Source organism: Coturnix japonica, chromosome Z (assembly GCF_054131305.1).
Source record: "Coturnix japonica strain WE chromosome Z, WE-NBRP24, whole genome shotgun sequence".
Classification (NCBI taxonomy): Eukaryota; Metazoa; Chordata; class Aves; order Galliformes; family Phasianidae; genus Coturnix; species Coturnix japonica.
Window position 1 is genome coordinate 10,130,173 of NC_140702.1, and position 21,635 is coordinate 10,151,807.

Sequence of the window (21,635 nt, forward strand, 5' to 3'; positions counted from 1 at the left end):
ATGGACTGGCCTGAAGATAAAAAGTTTGGAACATCACCAGCAGAAGAGGTATCACGTGCTAAAGAGGCCCCACCATACAACGAATTACCAGAAAATGAAAAGAAATATGCCCTATTCACTGACGGATCATGTCGCATTGTAGGGAAGCATCGCAAATGGAAAGCTGCTGTGTGGAGCCCCACACGACAGGTTGCAGAGGCCACTGAAGGTAAGGGAGAATCAAGTCAGTTTGCAGAGGTAAAAGCTGTCCAGCTGGCCTTAGATGTTGCTGAACGGGAGAGGTGGCCAATGCTGTATCTTTATACTGACTCATGGATGGTGGCAAATGCCTTATGGGGGTGGTTACAGAGGTGGGAACAAAATAACTGGCAACGGAGGGGAAAATCTGTTTGGGCCGCTGAACTATGGAAGGACATTGCTTCCCGAACAAAGAATATGGTTGTAAAGGTGCGTCATGTGGATGCACATGTGCCCAAAAGTCGGGCTACTGAAGAACAACAAAACAACCATCAGGTAGATAAAGCTGCCAAAATTGAGGTGGCTCAAATTGACTTGGACTGGCAGAATAAGGGTGAATTATTTCTAGCTCGATGGGCTCATGAGACCTCAGGTCATCAAGGAAGAGACGCGACATATAAGTGGGCCAGAGACCGAGGGGTGGACTTAACCATGGACGCTATTGCGCAGATTATTCATGATTGTGAAACATGTGCCATAATTAAACAAGCCAGAAGGATGAAACCTCTCTGGGAGGAAGGGCGATGGCAAAAGTATAAATATGGGGAGGCGTGGCAGGTTGATTATATCACCTTGCCACGATCTCGCAGTGGTAAGTGTTATGTACTCACTATGGTAGAGGCAACCACTGGGTGGCTTGAAACATACGCAGTACCCCATGCAACTGCTCGAAACACCATATTAGGTCTTGAGAAACAAGTCCTATGGCGACATGGCACCCCAGAAAGAATTGAATCTGATAATGGGACACATTTCAAAAATTCTCTTATAAATACTTGGGCCAAAGATCATGGCATTGAGTGGATTTATCATATTCCCTACCATGCACCAGCTTCTGGTAAAATTGAACGATATAATGGGTTGTTGAAAACTATGTTGAAAGCAATGGGTGGTGGAACATTTAAGCACTGGGAGAAGAATCTGGCAGAAGCCACTTGGTTGGTCAATACTAGAGGATCTGTCAATCGTGATGGTCCTAGTCAATCTAGCCCCCTACACACTGTAGAAGGAGATAAGGTCCCTGTTATACATGTAAAGAACATGTTGGGAAAAGCTGTTTGGGTCCTTCCAGCTTCTGGAAAGGGCAAACCTATCCGTGGAACTGTCTTTGCCCAGGGACCTGGGTGCACTTGGTGGGTAATGCAGAAGGATGGGGATGTTCAATGTGTGCCACAAGGGAATTTGATGCTGGGGGAATGCAGTCAATAATTTTATGTATCTCTATATATATATATATGTTTGCATGTGTAGTGTATTTTAGTTATTATAGTTGTACATTTAGTTATGTTACATGCAATTCTACTATTTAGCTATCACAATTTTACATACGTGTATATATATGTATATATATGTATATATTAACCATGATGTAATAATGTAGAATAAGGGGTGGAATGTCATGGTTTTGTAATTTTGTAATTTTGCTATCAGTATTCCACATCATAACATCATGTAAAGTATGGATACTTCTATTGAATGTGCAGTCCACAGAAGAAGACTACATATCCCAGAGAACAACAGGAGTAACAATAAGTCACGGGACCAGGACGCTGTATAATCTCGTTCCCAGGCTGGAGTGCCCTCCTTCTTCTCTCGAACTTCTCGGAGAGTGGGAAGCGTTCCAGCCGTGTCGCCTAGAGTTCACAGTAGGCCTCTCGGTTTTCGGAGACTCTCTCTCTCTGTTTCGTTCGATTTTGTTAGCCTTAATTATATTATATTGTGTTATCTTGTATTTCGATATCATATTTAGTAAAATAAGTTTTTCCTCCTTAGATTGTCGCTGTTTTATCCCACTCCCCTTTTCCCCCTCCTTTCCGGGCCCCGGGGGGGGCGTGGGGTGGCTTCCCCTGTCACGGGCATAGGTAAATCTAAGTAACCCGTGACATAATTTAAAAGGTATGCTCATTTATCTCCCTATAATGTCAGGAATTATACAAATTTTAACCTTTTATGCAATTGTCATATTAAATGTAACATCTACATAAAGCCTCCTTTGTTTATATACTGATGAAAGCTGTGCATAATTTGGATAGCAAATTAGTATGGAGTTATCTTTTGTCAATTTTGCAATTTGGAAAATTATCAAGATAATACAAAAGAAGCACATATTTCTGCCTAAATGAAGAAGATGACCCTGAACAGTACTTCATGCATATAGGCAAGCGTCCTGTAGACAGTGGCTCAGGCACTGTGATTTAAAAATTATAATGAAGAATAATCACCTTACAAACATTTCATTTTCAGTACAAAGCGTTTTAACTCTTCTGTAGATGTCTGATTTTGCATATTGTTTCATGTCTCCTACCAGTACATGCCCCAGAAATGCAAATACTCCTCTGCTTTCACAAACTCGGCAGCTGTGATTGAGTATGGTAGAACCACCTTTTTGGAAATCGTATAAACACAGAATGTCCCCATATGTGAAGACCACTATTTCAAGGTAGGATTGAGACAAAATCTAGAAAATTAAGAAATATTTCACCTTTATGAAGTAACAAATCTGGAAGGAAACCAGAAGCACAGACATGTGTAAATGACACAACTAGGACTCCTGAATCTACTTAAATTGCAAAGATCAGCATACTAAAGGAGTGAGCATTGCATTTTACTTGAGAATATTACCATCCTAATCTTGGAATGTCCCTTCACAGCTGAAGATGAGGCATGGAACAAGAGAGGTCCTTGGCCTTGACACACTATAATGTCTCATTCTGTAACAGCACACTCTTACACAAAGCACAGAAGTGCTAAGACGTAATTGTGGGCAAATAAACTATTTAATATCATCATTAATGACAGGTAGTGGGACTGAGCACATACACAGCAAGTTTGCAAATGCAACCAGGCTGAGTGGGACAGTTGATAGAGGGATGGGTGCCATACAGAGAAACCTAGACAGGTTTGAGAGGTGGGCCCACATGAACTTTGTGAAGTTCAAGAAGGTCAAGTGCAAGGTGGATGAGAAATTGGATGTGAGCTGGCAGCATGCACTTACAGACCAGAAAGTCAATTGTACCCTGGACTGCAACAAAGGTAGTATAGGTAGCAAGTCAAAGGAGGTGATTCCCCCATCTAATCTCTTGATATTCATTTGGAATACTGCACGTAGCTCCTGGACAAGAGAAACATGGATATGTTAGAGAAGGTCCAGAATGGAGCCACAAGGCTGATCTGAGAACTCACAGAAATGGTTTTGCTTAGTCTAGAGCTGACAGGAAAGCATGAAGATTTACTCCTCTCATTTTTCTGGACACAGCCTATTCTGTGCAAAGAGCTTTAGGGATTCTCTCACATAAGAGGAATAAACATAAGTCTCCAATGTTAGCAGTAATCCCAATATTGTAGAATCAGAACTGCCTTGTGGTTTCCTGCTGGAAACTGTGCTGCATGTCTGAAACAGTGAGATTCTGATGATGTATTTAAGATATCCAGTTACAAACAGACTCCAGAAAAGTAACAGAAAACTGTGTATGGGTATTTATATGTATACAAATTAAACTTAAATTCTGAATAGAAATGGAAGAGATTTAATTTGTGTACATTCTCATCCTGTGTAACAAAGAAAACAGTTTATTAGAAGTATCTTAGTAAGTAATTTTTTTAAAGCACTACCAGTAAACTGTAATGCACAACATAGTCTGTGACTGATCATGTGTGATTCCAAGTGATGGTATTGTAGAATGTGAAAAATAGAATAACAGAATAGTAGGGGTAGGAAGGGACCAATCCCCCTGCCAAAGCAGGTTCCCTACACCACGTCACACAGCTTGGTGTGCAGGTGGGTCTTGAATATCTCCAGAGAAGGAGACTCCACAACCCCCCTGGGCAGACTGTTCCAGTGCTCTGTCACCTTCACCATAAAGAAGTTATTGTGCACATTCAAGAGGAACTTCCTATGCTCCAGTTTGTGGCCGTTTTACCTTGTCCTGTCTCTACACACTGCTGAAAAGAATCTGGTCCCAACACTTTGCCCCCCACACCTTGGATATTTATAGTACTGGATCAGGTCACCTCTCAGTCTACTTTTCTCAAAGCTAAACAGACCCAGTTCACTCAGCCTTTCTTCATAGGGAAGATGCTCCAGGACCTTCACCATCTCTGTGGTCCTCCACTGAACTCTTTCCAAGAGATCCCTGTCTTTTTTGTACAGGGGAACCCAGAACTGGATGCAGTAATCCAGGTGAGGCTGTCTGGCCTGTAATTACCTGGATTTTCCTTATTGCCCTTTTTGAAGGCCAGAGTGACATTGGCTATCCTCCAGACTTCAGGCATCTCCCCTATTCTCCAAGAACTCCCAAAGATGTTAGAGAGTAGGTCAGCAATCACCTTCGCCAGCTCCCTCAGCACCCGTGGATGCAACCCAACAGGTCACATGGGTTTATGAACATTGGTGTTGCCTAGTTGCTCACAGACCACCTCTTCCCTGACTGAAGGGAAGTCTTTCATTGCCCAGATGCTCTCACTAACTTCCAGGGTCTGGGATTCCTGAGGGAGAGCTTTTCCACTGAAGACAGAAACAAAGACGGCATTCAGTATCTCCACCTTCTCAGCATCCCGTATTACCAGGATACCCTCCTCACTTAGTAGGTGACCCATATTCTCCCTAGTCTTCTCTCATTCTTTTACTGTTAACACACTTTAAAAAGCTTTTTTTATTATTCTTTATCACTTTTGCCAGATTCAATTCCAGACGGGCTTTAGCCTTCCTCATTGCATCCCTGCAGGCCCTGACAACATTTCTATATTCTTCCAAAGTGGTCATACCACTTTTTCACATTTCATGGACCTTCTTCCCTTTAAATGTGCGCATGAGCTCCTTGCTCATCCACACCCTTTCCTGATTTCTTGCTCACAAGGATGCACTGATCCTGAGCTTGGAAAAAGAGCTGTTTAAATGCTGACCAGCTCTCACAAGCCCCTTACCATACTCTCACATTACCTTCTAACACCCTAGCCTATGGGATAGCTCTAAGTAGGTCCCAGAAGAGATCAAGATTAGCTCTCCTAAAGTCCAGGGTACCCCAGACTTCTGCTAATTTTTGCTTTGCTTCTTCCACTCAGAATCTTCAACTCCACTATCTCATGGTCACTACAACCCAAGCTGCCCCCAGCCTTTACTTCCTTAATAAGTCCTTCCTTGTTAGCAAGAATAAAGTCCAGTAACACCCCTCCCCTCATCAGTTCCTCCACCCCCTACATTAGAACATCACCTTCAACACACCACAAGGACCATCTACTTGAAAAACTGAGAAAATCACCTCTAAGGAGTGATCTCCAAGAGATGCTTCCTTAGTGGTGGTCAGCCCTTAAATGAGGTCTAGAGGAGGTGGAGTCAAGCTCCACCCCTTCTGGAAGGGCAGATAAATTACTCTCACCTGTGTTCCCACAGCTGACCCAACACTTGCCTCAGATGATTAATCAGAGGTTCAGGCTGTGATTACCAATTTCCCAGACACAACCACGTGCAGATCTCCAGATCTTTCTGTTTATTTCCCATGCTGCATGCATTAGTGTACAGACACTTTAGGGAAGCAGCATCCCCCCACCCCTCTCCATCCCTTTGAACTCCACCCTCCTCACTCATCAAGCTCTGTTTTGAGCCTCAAACTACCCCCTCAACCCCACTGGCCCTCATTTTGTCCCATTCCCCCTTCATACCTAGTTTAAAGACCTGTCAATAAGTCCCACCAGTTCCTTGGCTAGGATCCTCTTACTTTTGGAGACAGGCCATTCCCATCTGCAGCCATTATGCCAGGTTCTGAATAAATTGCCACGTGGTCAAAAAAAAAAAAAAAAACAAAAAAAAACCCACCAAAATTCCTGTGTTTGCACCAATTCCTAAGCCATTTATTTATGAGGTGGGTTTTTTTTTGTTTGTTTGTTTGTTTTTGGTTTTGGGTTTTGGTTTTTTTGTTTTTTTGTTTTTCTGGATCCTCTCAGTATCCCTCCCTGCCACTGAAGGTAAAGAAGCAAAAAACACCTGCACACCTGTGCCTTCAACTACCTGCCCCAGTCTCCTGAAGTCTTTCTTGATAGTCCTCAGGCTTTTTGCAGTGAATTCTTCACTGCCAGCCTGAACTATCAATAAGGGGTAATAATCAGAGTGGCGGATCAGAGTAGGAAGTCTCCTAGGAATATCCTTGACCCAGGCCCCAGGGAGGCAGCACACCTCCCTAAGGGTAAGGGCAGGCCAACATACTGGGCCCTCGGTTCTTCTCAGAAGGGAGTCACCAATGACTATCACCCTCTTTTCTTTACCAGAGGAGGCAGCCTTTAAGCATGGAGATGACTGCTTCTTCTTAGAAAAGTTTGGAGGTGGCAGCCCTCCCACTTCATTCTCAGCCACTCCACCCTCCATTTTTAGGGCTTCAAACCTATTACACAGAGACACCTGGGGAACAGACATAGGTCAGGATGGGGGTTGCCCACATAGCCGAGCTGGGATCCACTGCCATTCCTCCTCTCCTCTCAAGTTGGCGCTCTCAGTTTGACTATGGCAAGGGAGAGGGTCCACCACAGTCTGGGGGTGCAATCTCTATGCCTTTCTCACAGAGAGTTACACCACCAGTCAGTCTCACACTCATACCCTCATATGGTCCTTAATCTCTCTAACTCCTCTCTAAGCTCCACCACCAGACTGAGCAGCTCATCCACCTGCTCACATCTCACACAAGTGGCATCCTTCCCATCCTCCCCCAGCAGCAGCAGGATCCAGCACTCCCTGCAGCCAGAGTCCTGAACCACCACATTTCTGAGCGGGCTCTCCATCTGGGTCCCCACAGTCTTCTTGAGACAAGCCCATCATCTGGTAGAGACTGTGTTTGAAACACGGTAAAATTATCTAGAGGAAGTCTATGAGCTTCATTTACAAAGTTACCAAACGTTTCCATTTCAGGAGGGAACACAGTGTAGTGTAGTCAGTATTGAAAGAACATACCAAGGACTCCTTGATGCTTTTCATGTACACAGATAAGGTTTATACTTTCACTCTGAAAACTGGAACTAAGTTTGTGAGGCTATATGGGAGAGCAGGAGAGAGATGTAACTACAGAAACACAACCAGATAGCTGTGTTGAAATTATTACACCAGTAATGGCCCTGCAGTGGGAAGAACTTTTTTAACACCATCCATTACCTCTTACTGGGTTTTGCACTGATAATTGATGAGGTTACAAAAAGAAGTCCAAGGGCAACCAAAGGGCCTTCAGGGCTTCAGGGTGATCAAGGTTGCAGGTATTGTTTTCCTCTATCCTTCGAGAGCAAGGAACAGTGCTGAAAGGACTAATCAATATGTGGCTCAAGGACTGGTGCCACTGGCAATGTTTTGGCTTTCTTGATCATAGCATAAGCCCATCATAGATTGGTTAACAACAGGCCTGCTAGTACCTGGTGGGATGTTCCTTTCTCAGAGTGGGGAAAAGGATTATTCTGCAGGATTTGGCATGGCTGATTGATAGAAGTTGAAACAAGATTTGAAGGCAAAAACAGTGATGAGCTGTGAGAATGCTCATCGAAATCTGGAGGACTGTGTGCTTGTGAATGTAAGACTTAAAACTGTGAACCTGCAAGTCTGGCATATTCCTTGAAGATCTTCACTCTAAGATGAAAGGAAATACAGTGAAAGGCTCTTCCATACAGTCTTGCATAAAATACTGCAATTGGTAATGTCTCTGCCAAGAGATCTTTTATTTAACTATTCAGGTTTTGTTGTCATCATTTTGTTGCTGGTGGTTTTGTTTGTTTGTTTGTTATTTTGTCTGTTTGTTTATTTATGTTTGATAAATTGAAAAGAACAGTTTGTCAAGCAAAGGTCATGCAAGCAATGCAATGCAAAATCGTTTATTGTGTGGGGGGGTCCCACACTGGAACAGGTTGCCCAGAGATGTTATGGATTCTTTCCCCCCTCCCCCGCCCCCCAGAAGCATTCAAGGACAGGCTGGATGGGACTGTGAACAACCCAGTCTAGAGGAAGGTGTCTCTACCTATAGCAGGGAGTTGGGACTAAGTGATTGTAAACATCCCTTCCAATCCAAACCATTCCCTGATTCAGTGATTCAGACTTGCTGCTCACTGACATGTCATCTTGTAGTTTATATATTGCATCAATGAAAATGTTAAGTGGAAGTTACATACAACACATAGATACAGTCCTGTTCATTTGAACTCACAAACTGATCCATACTTCATGTCTGCACAACTAGCCATGTACCTGAGAAAGATAAATCTGATGGTATGAAAATGTGGTATGTCTGGAACGATCTCATATAATGACAAAATGAAGCCATCACTGAGTATACAGGCCAGTGGCTGATGACATGGTTGGAGGAGAGAGTTCTGGGGAGACTTTTGACTGAGAACTTGTTGGTGATGAATTTCTTGACAATGGAACTGTTAATGGCAAACTTCTTGACAGCAAACTCTGTAAATCAAGCAACCATAAAAGGGTGCCTGAGAGAAGGTCAGAGTACCTTAAGGACTTCAGAACTTCTGAAAGAGTGATCTCACTCATCTGAAGAGCTCCCTATTGTCTGTAACTGGAACTCGGAATGGTGGTTGCCTTATCTGTCTGTCTCTCCCCCACCCTTTTTCTCTTTCTTTTCTTCTTTTTAACTCTTAAAGTCATTAAGTAACAAGAGGTTTGCTTCAATTTATTATAATGTGATATCATTTAGACACAGCTTAGATAGTTATAATTGTGAGAGTGCCACAGAATCAGAGAATGGCCCGGGTTGGAAGGGACCTCATGAAGTTCCAACCCCCCTGCCTGGCAGAGCCACCAAACTTCCACGTATACTAGATCAGGTTGGCCAGGGCCCCATCCAACCTGACCCTGAACACCTCCATGGATGGGGCATCCACAACCTCCCTGGGCAGCCTGTTCCAAGGCCTAACCACTCTCCTAGTAAAGAACTTCCCCCTAACATCCAACTTAAATCTTCCCTCTTTCAACTTAAAACCATTTCCCTTTGTCCTACTATTATTGGCCCATTCACAGAGTTTACTCCCCTCCTGATTATAGGTACCTTTCAGATACTGAAAGGCTGCAATGAGGTCATCCCGCAGCCCTCTTTTCTCCAGGCTGAACAAGCCCAGCTCCCTCTGTCTGTCTTCATAGGGGAGGTTCTCCAGCCCCCTGATCATCTTCATCGCCCTCCTCTAGACTCTTTCCAACAGCTCTATGACACAGTACTCCAGATGGGGCCTCACAAGAGCAGAGTAGAGAGGGACAATCACCTCCCTATCCCTGCTGGCCACCCCTCTCCTGATGAAACCCAGAATACCATTTGCTTTCTGAGCTGCAAGAGCATGCTGCTGGCTCATGTTAAGTTTCTCATCCATCAGGACCCTCAGGTCCTTCTCTGCTGAGCTACTCTCAAGGACTACTCCCACTCCGTACAGGTGCCTGGGGTTCTTCCAGCCCAACTACAAAACCTTGCACTTTGCCGTGCTGAACCTCATTAGGTTTACCCAGGCCCACCTCTAAAGCCTATCAAGGTCCCTCTGAATGGCATCCCTTCCTTCCTCCGTGTCAACTGCACCGCTCAGCTTGGGTCATCAGCAAACCTGCTGAGGGTGCACTCGATTCCATCATCAATGTCACTGATAAAGATGTTAAAGAGCACCAGTCCCAAGACAGACCCTTGAGGGACACCACTCATTACCGACCTCCACCTGGACGTAGAGCCACTGACCACCACCCTCTGTTTGCGGCCTTTCAACCAATTGCTTATCCATCAAGTGGTCCTCTCATCAAATTCACATCCCTCCAATTTGGAGATGAGGATGTGATGGGGGACCATGTCAAAGGACTTACTCAAGTCCAGATAAATGACATCGGTCGCCTTCCCTTCATCAACCAATGCTCTCACTCCATCATAGAAGGCCACAAAATTGGTTAAGACTGACCTTCCCCTGGTGAAGCCATGCTGGCTGTCTTGGATCACATGCTCATTCCTCATGTGATTGAGCATATCATCCAGGAGGATCTGTTCCATTATCTTCCTGGGCACAGAGGTGAGACTCACTGGCCTGTGGTTCCCCGAGTTCTCCCTGCTCCCCTTTTTGTATATGGGAGTGACGTGACCCTTCTTCAAGTCATCTGGGACCTCACCCGACAGCCACAACTTCTCAAATATGATGGAGATTAATTTATAGCACAGAGAGTCTCATTAAAATTGTCAACTGACATTATGAAAGAGCTGAGGCTGTTCAGCCTGGAGAAGTCTGCATGGTGACCTGATAGCAGCCTTTCCGTATCTAAAGGGGAGCTACAGGAAAGAAGGGGACCGACCAGCAAGGTCTGTTCACAGAACCAGGGAAAATAGTTTCAAATTTAAAGAGAGGGGATTAAGGTTGGACATAAGGAAGATGTCTTTAATGGTGAGGGGGGTGAGGCACTGGCACAGGTTGCCCAAAGAGGTGGTAGATGCCCTGTCCCTGGAAGCTTTCAAGGTGATGCTGGTTCAAGCCCTGAGCAACCTGACCTAGCTGTGATGTTCATTGCAGGGGAGCTGAAGTCAAGATCTTTAAAGATCCTTTCCAACTCCAAGGATTCTGTGATTCTAGGATTATGTTATGACCTTAAGTTTTGTTTCACCATAATTGAATTAATAGGATTTGAGAATCTGGTCACACCACCCTCTATTCCTTAGCACAATTTAAAATGAAATTTACTGAAGTCCTCAAGTGTATGTAGAATATAAAAATCATCAAATTAAATCATGGTCTCCCACAGGCTCCTTTAGGAAAAATTTATTTTGCTGTACTTTAGAAGGATTATAGCTGAAAAACTGTGAAAGCAGTTATTTACCCTAAGCGGCTGATGATAAGTAAGAATTCCAGTGCACCATTCATTCTTTCATTGCACTCTGATGACAACTTAAGGAAAAATAATAACATAATTCTAAAAAATAATAAAAATCATCCTCTTTCCTTTTCTAATCTTCTGTCCCCCCCTTTTACCAAACTTCTTCTTGACTCAGGAATGTGGGAAAAAAAAAATTTCAGATGGGATCCAAAAGGTTACAACAGAAAACTATTCCCCTAGATTCCTAAAAAGCTTTAGAAAGATCCTTACTGTTGTAGAAACTTAGTAGTTCTAGGCAATTAATTTACAAACTTATTTAACATAAATACTAGTAAGTGGCTAAACATCTTTTGAACAGCTACATTAAGCTATCCTTGAAAAGGCTTCCAAAAAATATGTCTTGATAGGTCTAGTAAAATGTACACTTGGCCTATTATTTGTTCATTATATTTCTTTCCCCACCCCTCCCCCCCTTTTTTTTTTTTTTTTTTAGAATTTAATTTATAATTTTTAGGCCAATGAGAATTTTCATGTAACTGTTATAAATTTGTGCATTTTAAATGCTTTAAAATATGGTAATCTATGATGGCGTGAGTGCGTGCAGTCATTAATTTTTGTTTTCATAGTGTAAACTAGAGCCTTTGAGAAGTAACTGGGGAGGAAAGAAGAGAGTTGCAGCTGATTACTGAGTCCTAAATTCCTTGTCTTTTTTATGTTCAACTAGTTAAGGAAGGATTGTTTTTTGCTTACTGTTCTTTTCGGATTGCAATTATAAAGTATGAACACTTTGAATTTTTCTTCTTTTTACTAAACCAGTTTACTAGCAGAAGTACTACAAAAGCCAGTATTTCAAAATAGTCAGAACAGGAAAATTTCAGAAACCCAGTGAAATCTGTGGTAATTGTGTCTTCTTTGCAGTAATTCTAAATATAGGAAGGAATGTACTATAAATCTAAGATACATCTGTTTTCTCATTAATTTTCATAGTGCTATGTGATTATAAAACATTAATCATTAGGAGAAAAAATAAATCAGAAATATGAATTTTTCAGTGAATCAGATGGAGATGTCGAGCTTGATTTATCAAAATTTTCTGTATGTAATTTTCAAGGGTTGAGGATGAGGAAAAAATATCTATGCTATATAAGAAGACTGGGACGAATTTGTGCTTTTGATGGTTGCATAAGACAGTAGAATGCATAGCTTTTATCATTATGATGTCTCAAAGGTACTTTTTCAAAATGAAAAGAGGACACACAGGAGTACCTCCTGCAACCTTTAGCTCCTCTATCTGAGAATAATGGATTTTTTAACATTTATTCTTCCTGGTTAAGCCCACTGATTTTGGCAGCTGAGAGTTCAAGGCAACAGTGTGTTACAGACAAGATCAAAAAGCAGTTGTGTTAGAGCCTTGCAGAGATACCTCATTGTCATGCAGAGCCTAATTAGAAGATTAGATTTAGCAAAAGGCATCCAAAGTGCAGGCATGAAAAGGCCATCTCTGTGAAATTGCTTTTCTTGGCACAGGTGATTCTTTAAGCACAGAACTTGGTCACACTGAAAACCTCTGCTGTGGAGGGATTTAGTTCAGTGACAGAAAAAAAAATGTGTTCTTTACCTGTAGAGTCTTTCCTTGGTAATTCTGCAATTTAATTCTGTTTTTAGAGTGTTCACTAAATTTGGACTCCCTGGTTATAATTAGGAAAAGTTAGGCCCTGCAAATTTTTCACAGAGAGACTGTCTTCCCAGAGGAGGGTGTTAAAACATATTCTGTTGCAGGTATCACCCAAAATCCAAGAAGAATACTCTCTAACTTCAATGTGGTGTTAGAAAACATCTTTCCTTTATTCCCTAATGATACTTCCTAGACAATGTGATAAATCAAATGTGTGCTTTCAGAGTTCAAAGTCTGCATTTAAGCAGTTAAGACATGCATATGCAATGCATTGGCATATATATTCATTCTTTTCCAATAAATCATGAATGTCCTTCTAGGCATGTGTGTTAGGGGTCTACGATGGTCTTAGCCCACTTCCTTCCTTCTCATTTTTCCATTAGCAGCTTCATCACAGTGACTTTTGCCAATTTGTTCCCCAATTTGGCAAATTTCCATAGCTTGTTAGGCCAAAACGAGAAACTTTCTATCTGTACTGTAACTCAGTGTAATAAAAGTGAAATCCAAGAAAAAAGTCCTTGCACCTGGTGGATAAAAAGATAAAAGTATTCTATTGTGACTTCAGTTCTTTTGTGAAGCTGGAAAATCAAGGCTGTTCATACAACAAGCAAAGCTGAAGTGGAAAGTTTTAAAATTGGAACTCATGAATTCCTTTTGCTAAGCCAATATATTGGTCCTTAAGCTAATAGACTGTTCCCTATTGCTAAACCAGCCTGTATCACAGGTTGCCAGTTTACTTTTGAATAACCAGGAGAAAGTCTGGTTCAACAAAGCCAGCAGTAGACTTCAGTTATTCTGAGATTCTGTGAATAATACTAGAGGAAATACTGTAGTGCAAGAATGGGTAACAATGGAAAAATATTCTCTGTAAGTGGAAATGATTTACACTATAGAAAAGAATGTGCTTTTAAAGCAAAGAATTAAATCACTGTACACAGCAGTTTGAAGGGTGTGCTTTGAAAAAAAAAAAAAAAATGTTACTCATGTTTTGTGCTCTCCCATTGTGCTCTCAAGGGTAGGCTTCCTGCTGAGGATGGAAGCTACACCCTCTCAGGGGATGCTCTACTGTTGTTTGGAACTGAAAAGAACACATAATCATCTCTAAGCAGAAACCAGCAAAATGAGATTTAGCAGTGGTTTAAAAAACTAAAAATCAGCAGCATGTATTCAAATACAGTGATTTCTTTTCTTTTTTTTTAGCCAAGAAATTAATAATTTGCATCCTTACATCACAAGAGCATTTTTTTCCTCTTTTTTTTCTCCCTTTTTTTTTTTTTTTTCCTAAGCATTTTGTCTAGCCCTGGAGGCAAACAGAGACAAAAAGGAGACAAGGTTTGTTGAAAAAGTGGGCGAAAGATGCAGAGCTCTGCTCTCTGGTGAAAGCAATTGGGCCTGGGGGAACAGCACAGGACTGTTTCAGGGGAGGGTGGGTTGTTAGAGAAAGGCTCTACCCCAAAGGGCAGTGATGAGCAGATGAAGCTCAAGGAGCATTTGGGCATTGCTCTACGGCACGGGAATTGGGTTTGCATAGTACTGAATGGAGCTGAGTTGGATTCAGTGATCCTTGTGGATTGTAGCCACTCTGATAATTGGAATAATTAGAGGATGGTTTTTCCCACACAGAGAGGTGCAGCTGAATTAATGAGTTAGAAGAGTAAGTTCTGTCCGGTGAAACAGAAAACTCCAATGCTTAAGTCCTTAAGGTTATACACATTTAAAGAATCACAGAATCACAGGAAGGCCTGGGTTGAGACAGACCATAATAACCAAATTGTTTCAATGCCCCTGCTATGTGCAGGACCACCAGCTACCAAACTGGGCTGCCCAGAGCCACGTCCAGCCTGGCCTTGAATGTCTCCAGGGATGGGGCATCCACAACCTCCTTGGGCAACCTGCTCCAGTGCATCACCACCCTCTGTGTGAAAAACCTCCTCCTAATATCTAACCTACACCTCCTCTGTCTCAGAACAGTTCCCCCTTGTCCTGTCACTATCCACCCTTGTAAACAGCCATTTCCCCTCCTGTTTCACGTGCTCCCATCGAGTATTGGAAGGACACAACGAGGTCCCCCCAGAGCAGCCTCCAAGCTAAACAAGCCCAGTTCCATCAATCTTTCCTCGTAGAAGAGGTGCTCCAGCCCTCTGATTACCTTAGTGGCTCTTCTCTGGACCCAATTCAAGAGCTCCATGCCTTTCCTGTGCTGTCTGCCCCAGGCCTGGATGCAGTACTTCAGATGGGGCCTCACAAGAGCTGAGTAGAGGGGGAAAATCACCTCCCTCTCCCTGCTGACCACCCCTCTTTTAATGCAGCCCAGAACATAGTTAAACTTCTGGGCTGCAAGTACACACTGTGGGCTCATGTCCAGATTCACGTCTAGCAGGAAGAAGTCCTTCTACATACAACTTCACTAAATGAGATCTTCCTCCAGTTTGTATTAATGCCTGAGACTGCCCCGCCTGAGTGCAACACCCTGCACTTGGTCTTGCTGAACCTCATTAGGCTCTCATGGGCCCACTTCGCCAGCCCAATTGAGTACTTCAGTTTTTTCTATGTCTGAGGAAGCCTACTCCCCATTACCTTTCATCAGAGGGGGAACACCCTCCTTGGCCTGCGTCCTCTTGCCTGTGTACCTATAGAACCCCTTCTTGTTATCATTCCCATCCCTCTCCAAGTTCAGCTCTGTCTGCGCCTTGGCTTTCCTAATCCTATCTCTATACACACAGACAACAGCCCTGTATTTCTCCCAGGACACACAACCCTGCTTCCCCTTCCTGTTCATTTCCCTTTTCCTTCAGTTTGAGTTGCCGGTCCTTGCTCAGCTGTGTCAGTTGCCTGCCTCCCCTGCTCAGCTTCTTCTTCAGGGTGATTGGCAGCTCTTGTGCTCTCAGAAGGATGTCCTTAAAGAGCTGCCAGCTGTTCTGTGCCCATGACCTTAGGGACAGTTTCCCAGGGAATCCCATCCAGCAGTTCCTTGAGCAGCCCAAAGTTTGCTCTCCTGAAGCTCATGGTCCTGACTCTGCTTTTTGCCATGCCTGAGTTCCTCCAGGTCACCAACTCCACCTGGGCATGGTCACTTACAACCCACTGCTACCACATCCACTGCGTGCCCATTACTGGACTGATGCTTGATTTAACCCACAAGCTCTCAGCCTGCTTGTGACTCTCACAATCCCAAATGCTCCTCAACCTTCCAGCTTCCTCCTTTAGCTCTACCACCATTGCTAAGGAGATCACCCACCTGTTCACAAGAGGTATCCATGCTGACCTGTATTCTCCGCAGTCAGGGAACTGAACTGCAGCATGAGAGTACATGCTTTCAGTTTGAGTCTCCAAATTACTTTTAGTAGCAGCTAGCTGCCGTGTGGAGACGTGGTTGTACGGTGGGGCATCCAGAGAGCATCTACCTGTTAAATGACTAGTTAAGCCTCCTCGTCTATGGCAAGGTGTCATTCCTTGCCCTGCCTGCTCGCTCGCAGTGCAAACTGCCGTGCCGTGCCGTGCCGTTTGCCGTTGCCGCTGGCTGCACTCGCAGCACTCCGCCGTTACTAGCACGGGGAAGGGTCGGCAACAAAACTCCTCGCTCTGCCCACATATGTCAGAGCCGCCGGGCTGCCGGGAGCCGGAGGGGGGGGATAGGAGGGGCGGGGTGCGAAGGGCGAGGCGGGGGGAAAAGGGCGAGGGGGAGGGGTGTCCTTCGCTCTCCCTCAAACTGTAAGGACTTCTTGGAGCTTCTTAGATACCGGTGTTTTTGTTGTTGTTGTTGTTGTTTGGTTGGTTGGTTTTTTGTTGTTTTTGTTGTTGTTTTTTTTTTGCCACGATTTGCATCCTCTAATAACGGCTCATCGTCGTGAGCTTCTGCTTAGAAGCGGATCTGCTCTGGATCTGACTGTGTCCCTGACGGGGACAGCAGGTCCAAAAGCCCGGTTCGGCCCGGTTCTGTGACAAATGGGGCAGGGGACCCACCGACCCACGACATGAGAAAGGGAAAAAAAAAAAAAAAAAAAAAAAAAAAGCAAACAAAAACAAAACAAAAACAAAAACAAAAAAAAGAAGAAAGAAAGAAAAAGGTTGTAACCGGTCTGAGAACTGGCATAATCAGAAGATGTACTTTCCCGCACGTTGTGTTTTTGTGATTTCGTGATTTCTGTAGCCGGTGTTCCACATCAGAACATCACGGCAGTTAAAGAGTTCACATTCCTATTCCGTGTTACCGCCGTTTGGGGCATCTGGGCTTCCCGGAGCGGAGGGGACGGGCGGCATCCCCGTCGGACTCGGCGCGGAGAGGAAGCGGGGTGGGACTCCGCACCGGACCCCAGCCGCTCTCTGCCTCGGGCCGTCTCGGCTGGCCGCGGAGCAAAGCGCGTGCTTCCCTCGCACCGTCGTGGTTCGACTCCTACTCTCGTCCCTCTCGCTTTGCTTCATTTGGTTCCATGTAGTAAATCACCGTTCCTCCTCAGATCGCTGCCCTCGTGTTTGCTCTCTGTTAGAACGATCTGCTCGCTCTCTGCCCTACCCCCTCCCTCGGAGCGCGTGGCCCGGGGCCGGCCGGGTCCCACGGTAAACGCCTTCATTTTCCTTTCCCCGCTCCTGTCTCTCCTTCTTGTTTTGCTTTTCCCATGGCCTGTGTCCCCAGTCACCTACAGGGGGGATCTAGTTTAACCCCGTGACACCACCCAAATAGGAATCAGAAGCAATACTTAGATTCGTTCCTTTGAAATCCAGTGATGACGATAAGCCACATGTTGCTGTTACAAGAATGCTGACGCTTTTGGAAAAGGCAAAAAGTTGATCACATGAGACAGAAAAAGTAAAATGAAACTAAATACTTTTATTGTACTTTTGGAAACCGAAATCAAAACAGAGAAAGCAAAGTATATTATCTCTGCTGTAGAGAATACGTACTGCTTTTTCAGTTCCAGATTAAAAAGCCAGATTTAGCCAAATTAGGAATCCCTGTACTGAATGGTCTTCTAAATGCTAGGTGAGAAGCAATTTGTACACAAACAGGAAAGCAAAGCTTCCCCTCAAGCACAGATCTCTCTCTTCTTATCTCGCTAAACGTAAATGATGCAGTGATGAAGAAGGGGCTCCAGGCACAGTCACTGCAATGTTGGCTACTTCTGCTTCTTCCTTTGCTCAGGGTCATGTCCCCACCAGTCCCGCAGAAAAAAGCCTTCAGTTTCCAAAGACAGAGTATCCTCTGGTGACAAGGCAGAGCTAGGAATGAAGTGCCCCTCACGCCTGGCACCTGCAGACACAGGAGAAGCTGGAGACCAGGTCTGTGCCTCCCTGGATGTTGTGCTCAACAGGCCTCCTGCAGCCTCTGCCACAGGGCTGTCTTCCTCCTCTTCCTCCTCATCCATCAGAAAACCGCTGCAGGTGGAGCAGCAAAGACAGCAGGGCAGGAACTTGCCCCCTCTTTTGTTGGACCATGCCCTTTCTTCATCATCCTTGTCATCCAGCATGTCCTGAGGAGTGCCAGCAGCTCTTCTGCCTGCTGCTGCCTGCTCTGCCTCCTGGGAATGTGATTCAGGGGCCTTGACAGCATCTTTGCTGCCCTCCTGAGCACTGGGAGCAGGTGGTGTCTGATGTGTGAGGCTGCTCCAAACCTGGGGGGCCAGCACCTGTGTTGCTTGTGCTGGTGTTTCCTCAGTGCTGGTGGGTGCACACTGCCTTGGACCTGCTGGTTTCTGGTAGGATCTAGGTCTGGTGGCTACAGGACGCCTTCTGTATGTCAAGTTGTAGAATTTGCGTGTGGCATGTGCAGGCTTGAGTGGGCATGCAAGGACACACAGGGATGGTCCACAAGTTGGCACAGGCTGTCTCCCCTCCCCTGAGATGCTGCTGTGGCTGACTGTGTCCCTGATCTCCAGGCTGTCCTCCTGCAAGAGAAGCAAAGCAAAAACACTGAGTTAGTTGGCTCCTTTCCCCGCACGACCCACTTGTCCCTGCTGACATGGCAAGGCCCTGCATGGGGCCTGAGGGCAGCACTTGGTTCAGTGTTTGCTGCAGCCCTGTTCCCTCATGCCAAGCTGCCAGAGAGCTGCTCGCTGTGAGGCACCCTCGTGCCCCAGTTGTCCCCTGCAACAGTCCCTGACACACTCCGGCAGCTGCCTGGCTGTGACAGGGCTCAACTTGCCACACTTCCTCACAGTGTGCACACTCCTGAGCCTGCCTCCACTTATTTCATGCCTGCTGCTCACCACTTGCATCTTGCTCACATCATGCTGAAGGTTTCCAGGCACTGAAGACGCTGGAGGCAGGGCCTCTACCCCAGGAAATGATGTGCTCACAGGCTCCTTGCCTGCCACTGCCACAGTGTCTCTCCCAGCGGTGTCTTTCCCTTCCTCTTTCTCATCTTTCCCAACAGAACTGCAGATGGAACAGCAAAGACAGCAGGGCAGGAACCTGTCCCTTCTCTTGGCTGAGCGGGCCCTCTCTTTGCTGTCTTCGGCATCCAGCATGGCATGAGAAGTGCCAGCACCTTTGGCACCATCATCCGCTGCCTGCTCTGCTGCCTGCTCTGCTTCCTTCACTGCTTCCTTCACTGCTGCCTGCTCTGCTGCCTTCTCTGCTGCCTTCTCTGCTGCCTGCTCTGCTTCCTTCTGTGCTGCCTGCTCTGCTTCCTTCTCTGCTGACTGCTCTGCTTCCAGGGAGCGTGATGTAGAGACCCTGTCAGCATCTCCGCTGTCCTCCTGAGCACTGGCATCAGGTCGTGTCTCATTCTCGGGGACTTTCCTAGCCTTGGGGGCCAGCACCTGGGTTCTTCGTGCCGGTGTTCTTACAGTGCTGGTGGGTGCACGTTGTCTATGTTGTGCTGGTTTCAGCCAGGGTCCTGATCTTCTGGCTGCTGGACGAATTCGATATGCCAGCCTGAGGGACTTGGGCGTCTTCTCTGCAGGCCTGAGGGGGAGTGCAGGGACAGATAGATCTGCCTGCCAGCCCTTGGCCCTCGCTGCTGTACTCTGGTGCTGAGGGTTGTCCTGAAGACCTGGGACAGCCACTCTGCTGGTGGTAGCTCCCACAGCACTGGCAGCTCTGCCTCTTGGAAAACTTCTGGAGGCTATTGGTGGCAATGTGGACAATGTTTGAACTCGTCCCCGAGCAGTGGCTGCATTCTGGGGTGCAGCTGGCAGTGACAGTGCCCGCCGTGGGAGAGGTGGCAAGGCTGGCAGAGGCTGTCTCCCTTCTCCAGAGCCATTGCCATTGGGTAGTCCCTGGTTGAGCTCTGGTCTGTCCGCCTGCAAAAGAAGCCACGGGGAAACCCGAAGTTAGTGAGGTCCTTTCCTCTCACGCCGCAACAGTCACTGTCAGAATGGCTCCCGCAAGGCCCTGAGGAGCAGCCAAAGGGCAGCACCCAGTTCACGGCCACTGCCACCCCGTTCCCTAGAGCAGAATGGTCACAGTCAGGCTGCACTCCCAGCAGTCCCCACCACATGCCAGCAGCCATCTGGCTGCAGCAGGCTCATCCTCAGGAAGACCTTCCCATTTCCCTTGGGCTTCCTACCTGTGCACGGCGGCTCCCAGAGGCTTGTGATCTCTCCGGGTGGGGCACTGGTGGCAGTTGGATCCCACGGACAACCGAATCCTGGCTCTGGCTGCCTGGCAGCACAGCTTGCTGCGGCCTGCGGCCCACCTGTGTAGGGAGAAGGAGGTCTGGGTTGCAGGTGGCTGCATTACCACCAGCATCCCTGGCAAAGCCCCCATGAGGAGGCTGTTCCTGGGCACAGACAGCCCTGCTGAGCTGGGTCCTACTGCTCTCTGCCTCGGGGCGCAGAGCTGTCCTGGGTGTTGGCTGGTGCCCAGGAAACGCCCCAGGGCAGGAGGAGCGGTGCCCTGGCCACAGGTGCTCAGGGCCCGCCATGGCACCCCACCCGCTGCTGTGCCCCCTGCCTTGGTGTTTAGGTTGCCCTGGCATCCCTCTCCCTCCCAGCACATCCCGCACCTGGCGCTGTTCCCGCACGCTCGGCAGTCCTTTCTCGGCCTGGGAGTGGGCCTTCTGGTCCTGCTCCTTTGCCATCTCTGTATCCGCTCACAGAGACAGGCACCCAGGGAAGCTGCTACCTCCTCATGGAACTGCTGACCCCTAAAGGCACCAGGACACCACCATGTCACAATGGCCTTTGGGTGTGGCTGCCTGTGCATCACAGAATCCCAGTAGTTGCTATGGAGACCCCACACTCAGCATCTTCATGGATCCCTTCTCACACTATCACAGAATCTCTGGGGTTGGAAGAGACCTCAGCAGACCACTGGATCCAAGCTTTCTGCCAGAGTAGAAGTGATTAAGAAGATTAAGCTGCCTGGCAGAACTGGCAGCTTTAGTGATAGCTTTTTAGAACACTGATTCTACATGGACGATCCTTTAATTAGGTATAATTTTCAAAGTTGAAATTGTTCAAATCTTGTCATGGTACAGCGTTGTTGTCAAAACTTGAGTCATAAACTGGAAAAAAAAAAAAAAAAAAGCCACTATGTTTCTTTTTTCTTTCTTATGGAATGAAAGAAAGGAGAGGAAGAAGAGAGGTGACAAAGAAAGGGAGGGTTTGATAGACGGACACAGTGAGGAAGGAAGGGAGGGAAGCAGGAAGGGAGGGAGGCAGGAAGGAAGGAATGGTGGAAAGAAAGTAAGCAAGGGAGTAGAGGAAGACATTAAGGAAAGGAAAGAGAAGGAGGGAGGAAGACTCCATTGTATGGTCTGATAACTCAGATATCTACTGATAACCAGCCTGTACTTAGCTAAATCCTCTCATAGCTGCTCCATCGTTCCAGGTGAGTTGCATACTTTATCAAAATCCTGTACCACACTGGAACAAAAAGGGTAATAATATGCCCAAGTCAACGTGAAAGTTAATTTGAAGTCTAAAGAAGTGCTTCAGAATAGATTTGGAGTTTAATTTTTTCCAGCCTTATTTC

General features: G+C 46.0%; 1 protein-coding gene and 1 long non-coding RNA gene across 2 annotated transcripts in view; both read right to left on the minus strand.

Annotated features, from left to right (window-relative positions):
• The window catches only part of LOC107306622 (uncharacterized), a 38,194-nt gene extending 21,988 nt beyond the window's left edge, over nucleotides 1-16,206 (minus strand). Inside the window, exon 1 of the long non-coding RNA XR_001552208.3 lies at nucleotides 15,958-16,206. This is a non-coding gene — a long non-coding RNA (uncharacterized LOC107306622). The remainder of the gene's footprint in view (nucleotides 1-15,957) is intronic.
• A 1,321-nt stretch (nucleotides 16,207-17,527) lies between these two features.
• On the minus strand, nucleotides 17,528-21,094 carry LOC107306620 (uncharacterized). The gene is made up of 4 exons (XM_085528376.1): nucleotides 20,665-21,094; nucleotides 20,227-20,355; nucleotides 18,923-19,960; nucleotides 17,528-18,601 (listed from the first exon to the last, which is right to left on the minus strand). The coding sequence occupies exons 1-4, from the start codon at nucleotides 20,737-20,739 to the stop codon at nucleotides 17,834-17,836; spliced, it is 2,010 nt and encodes a 669-aa protein (XP_085384502.1). The 5' UTR covers nucleotides 20,740-21,094; the 3' UTR covers nucleotides 17,528-17,833.
• Nucleotides 21,095-21,635: the final 541 nt, after the last annotated feature.

What these genes read in the sequence shown, in the direction of transcription:
- LOC107306620 (XM_085528376.1), bottom strand. Translation starts at nt 20,739, where the DNA reads ATGGCAAAGGAGCAGGACCAGAAGGCCCACTCCCAGGCCGAGAAAGGA. An exon ending in GCGTGCGGGAACAGCGCCAG is followed by an intron (nt 20,356 to 20,664) that starts GTGCGGGATGTG and finishes CTCCCTACACAG; the next exon opens with GTGGGCCGCAGGCCGCAGCA. An exon ending in ATGTGAGCAAGATGCAAGTG is followed by an intron (nt 18,602 to 18,922) that starts GTGAGCAGCAGG and finishes CTTCTCTTGCAG; the next exon opens with GAGGACAGCCTGGAGATCAG.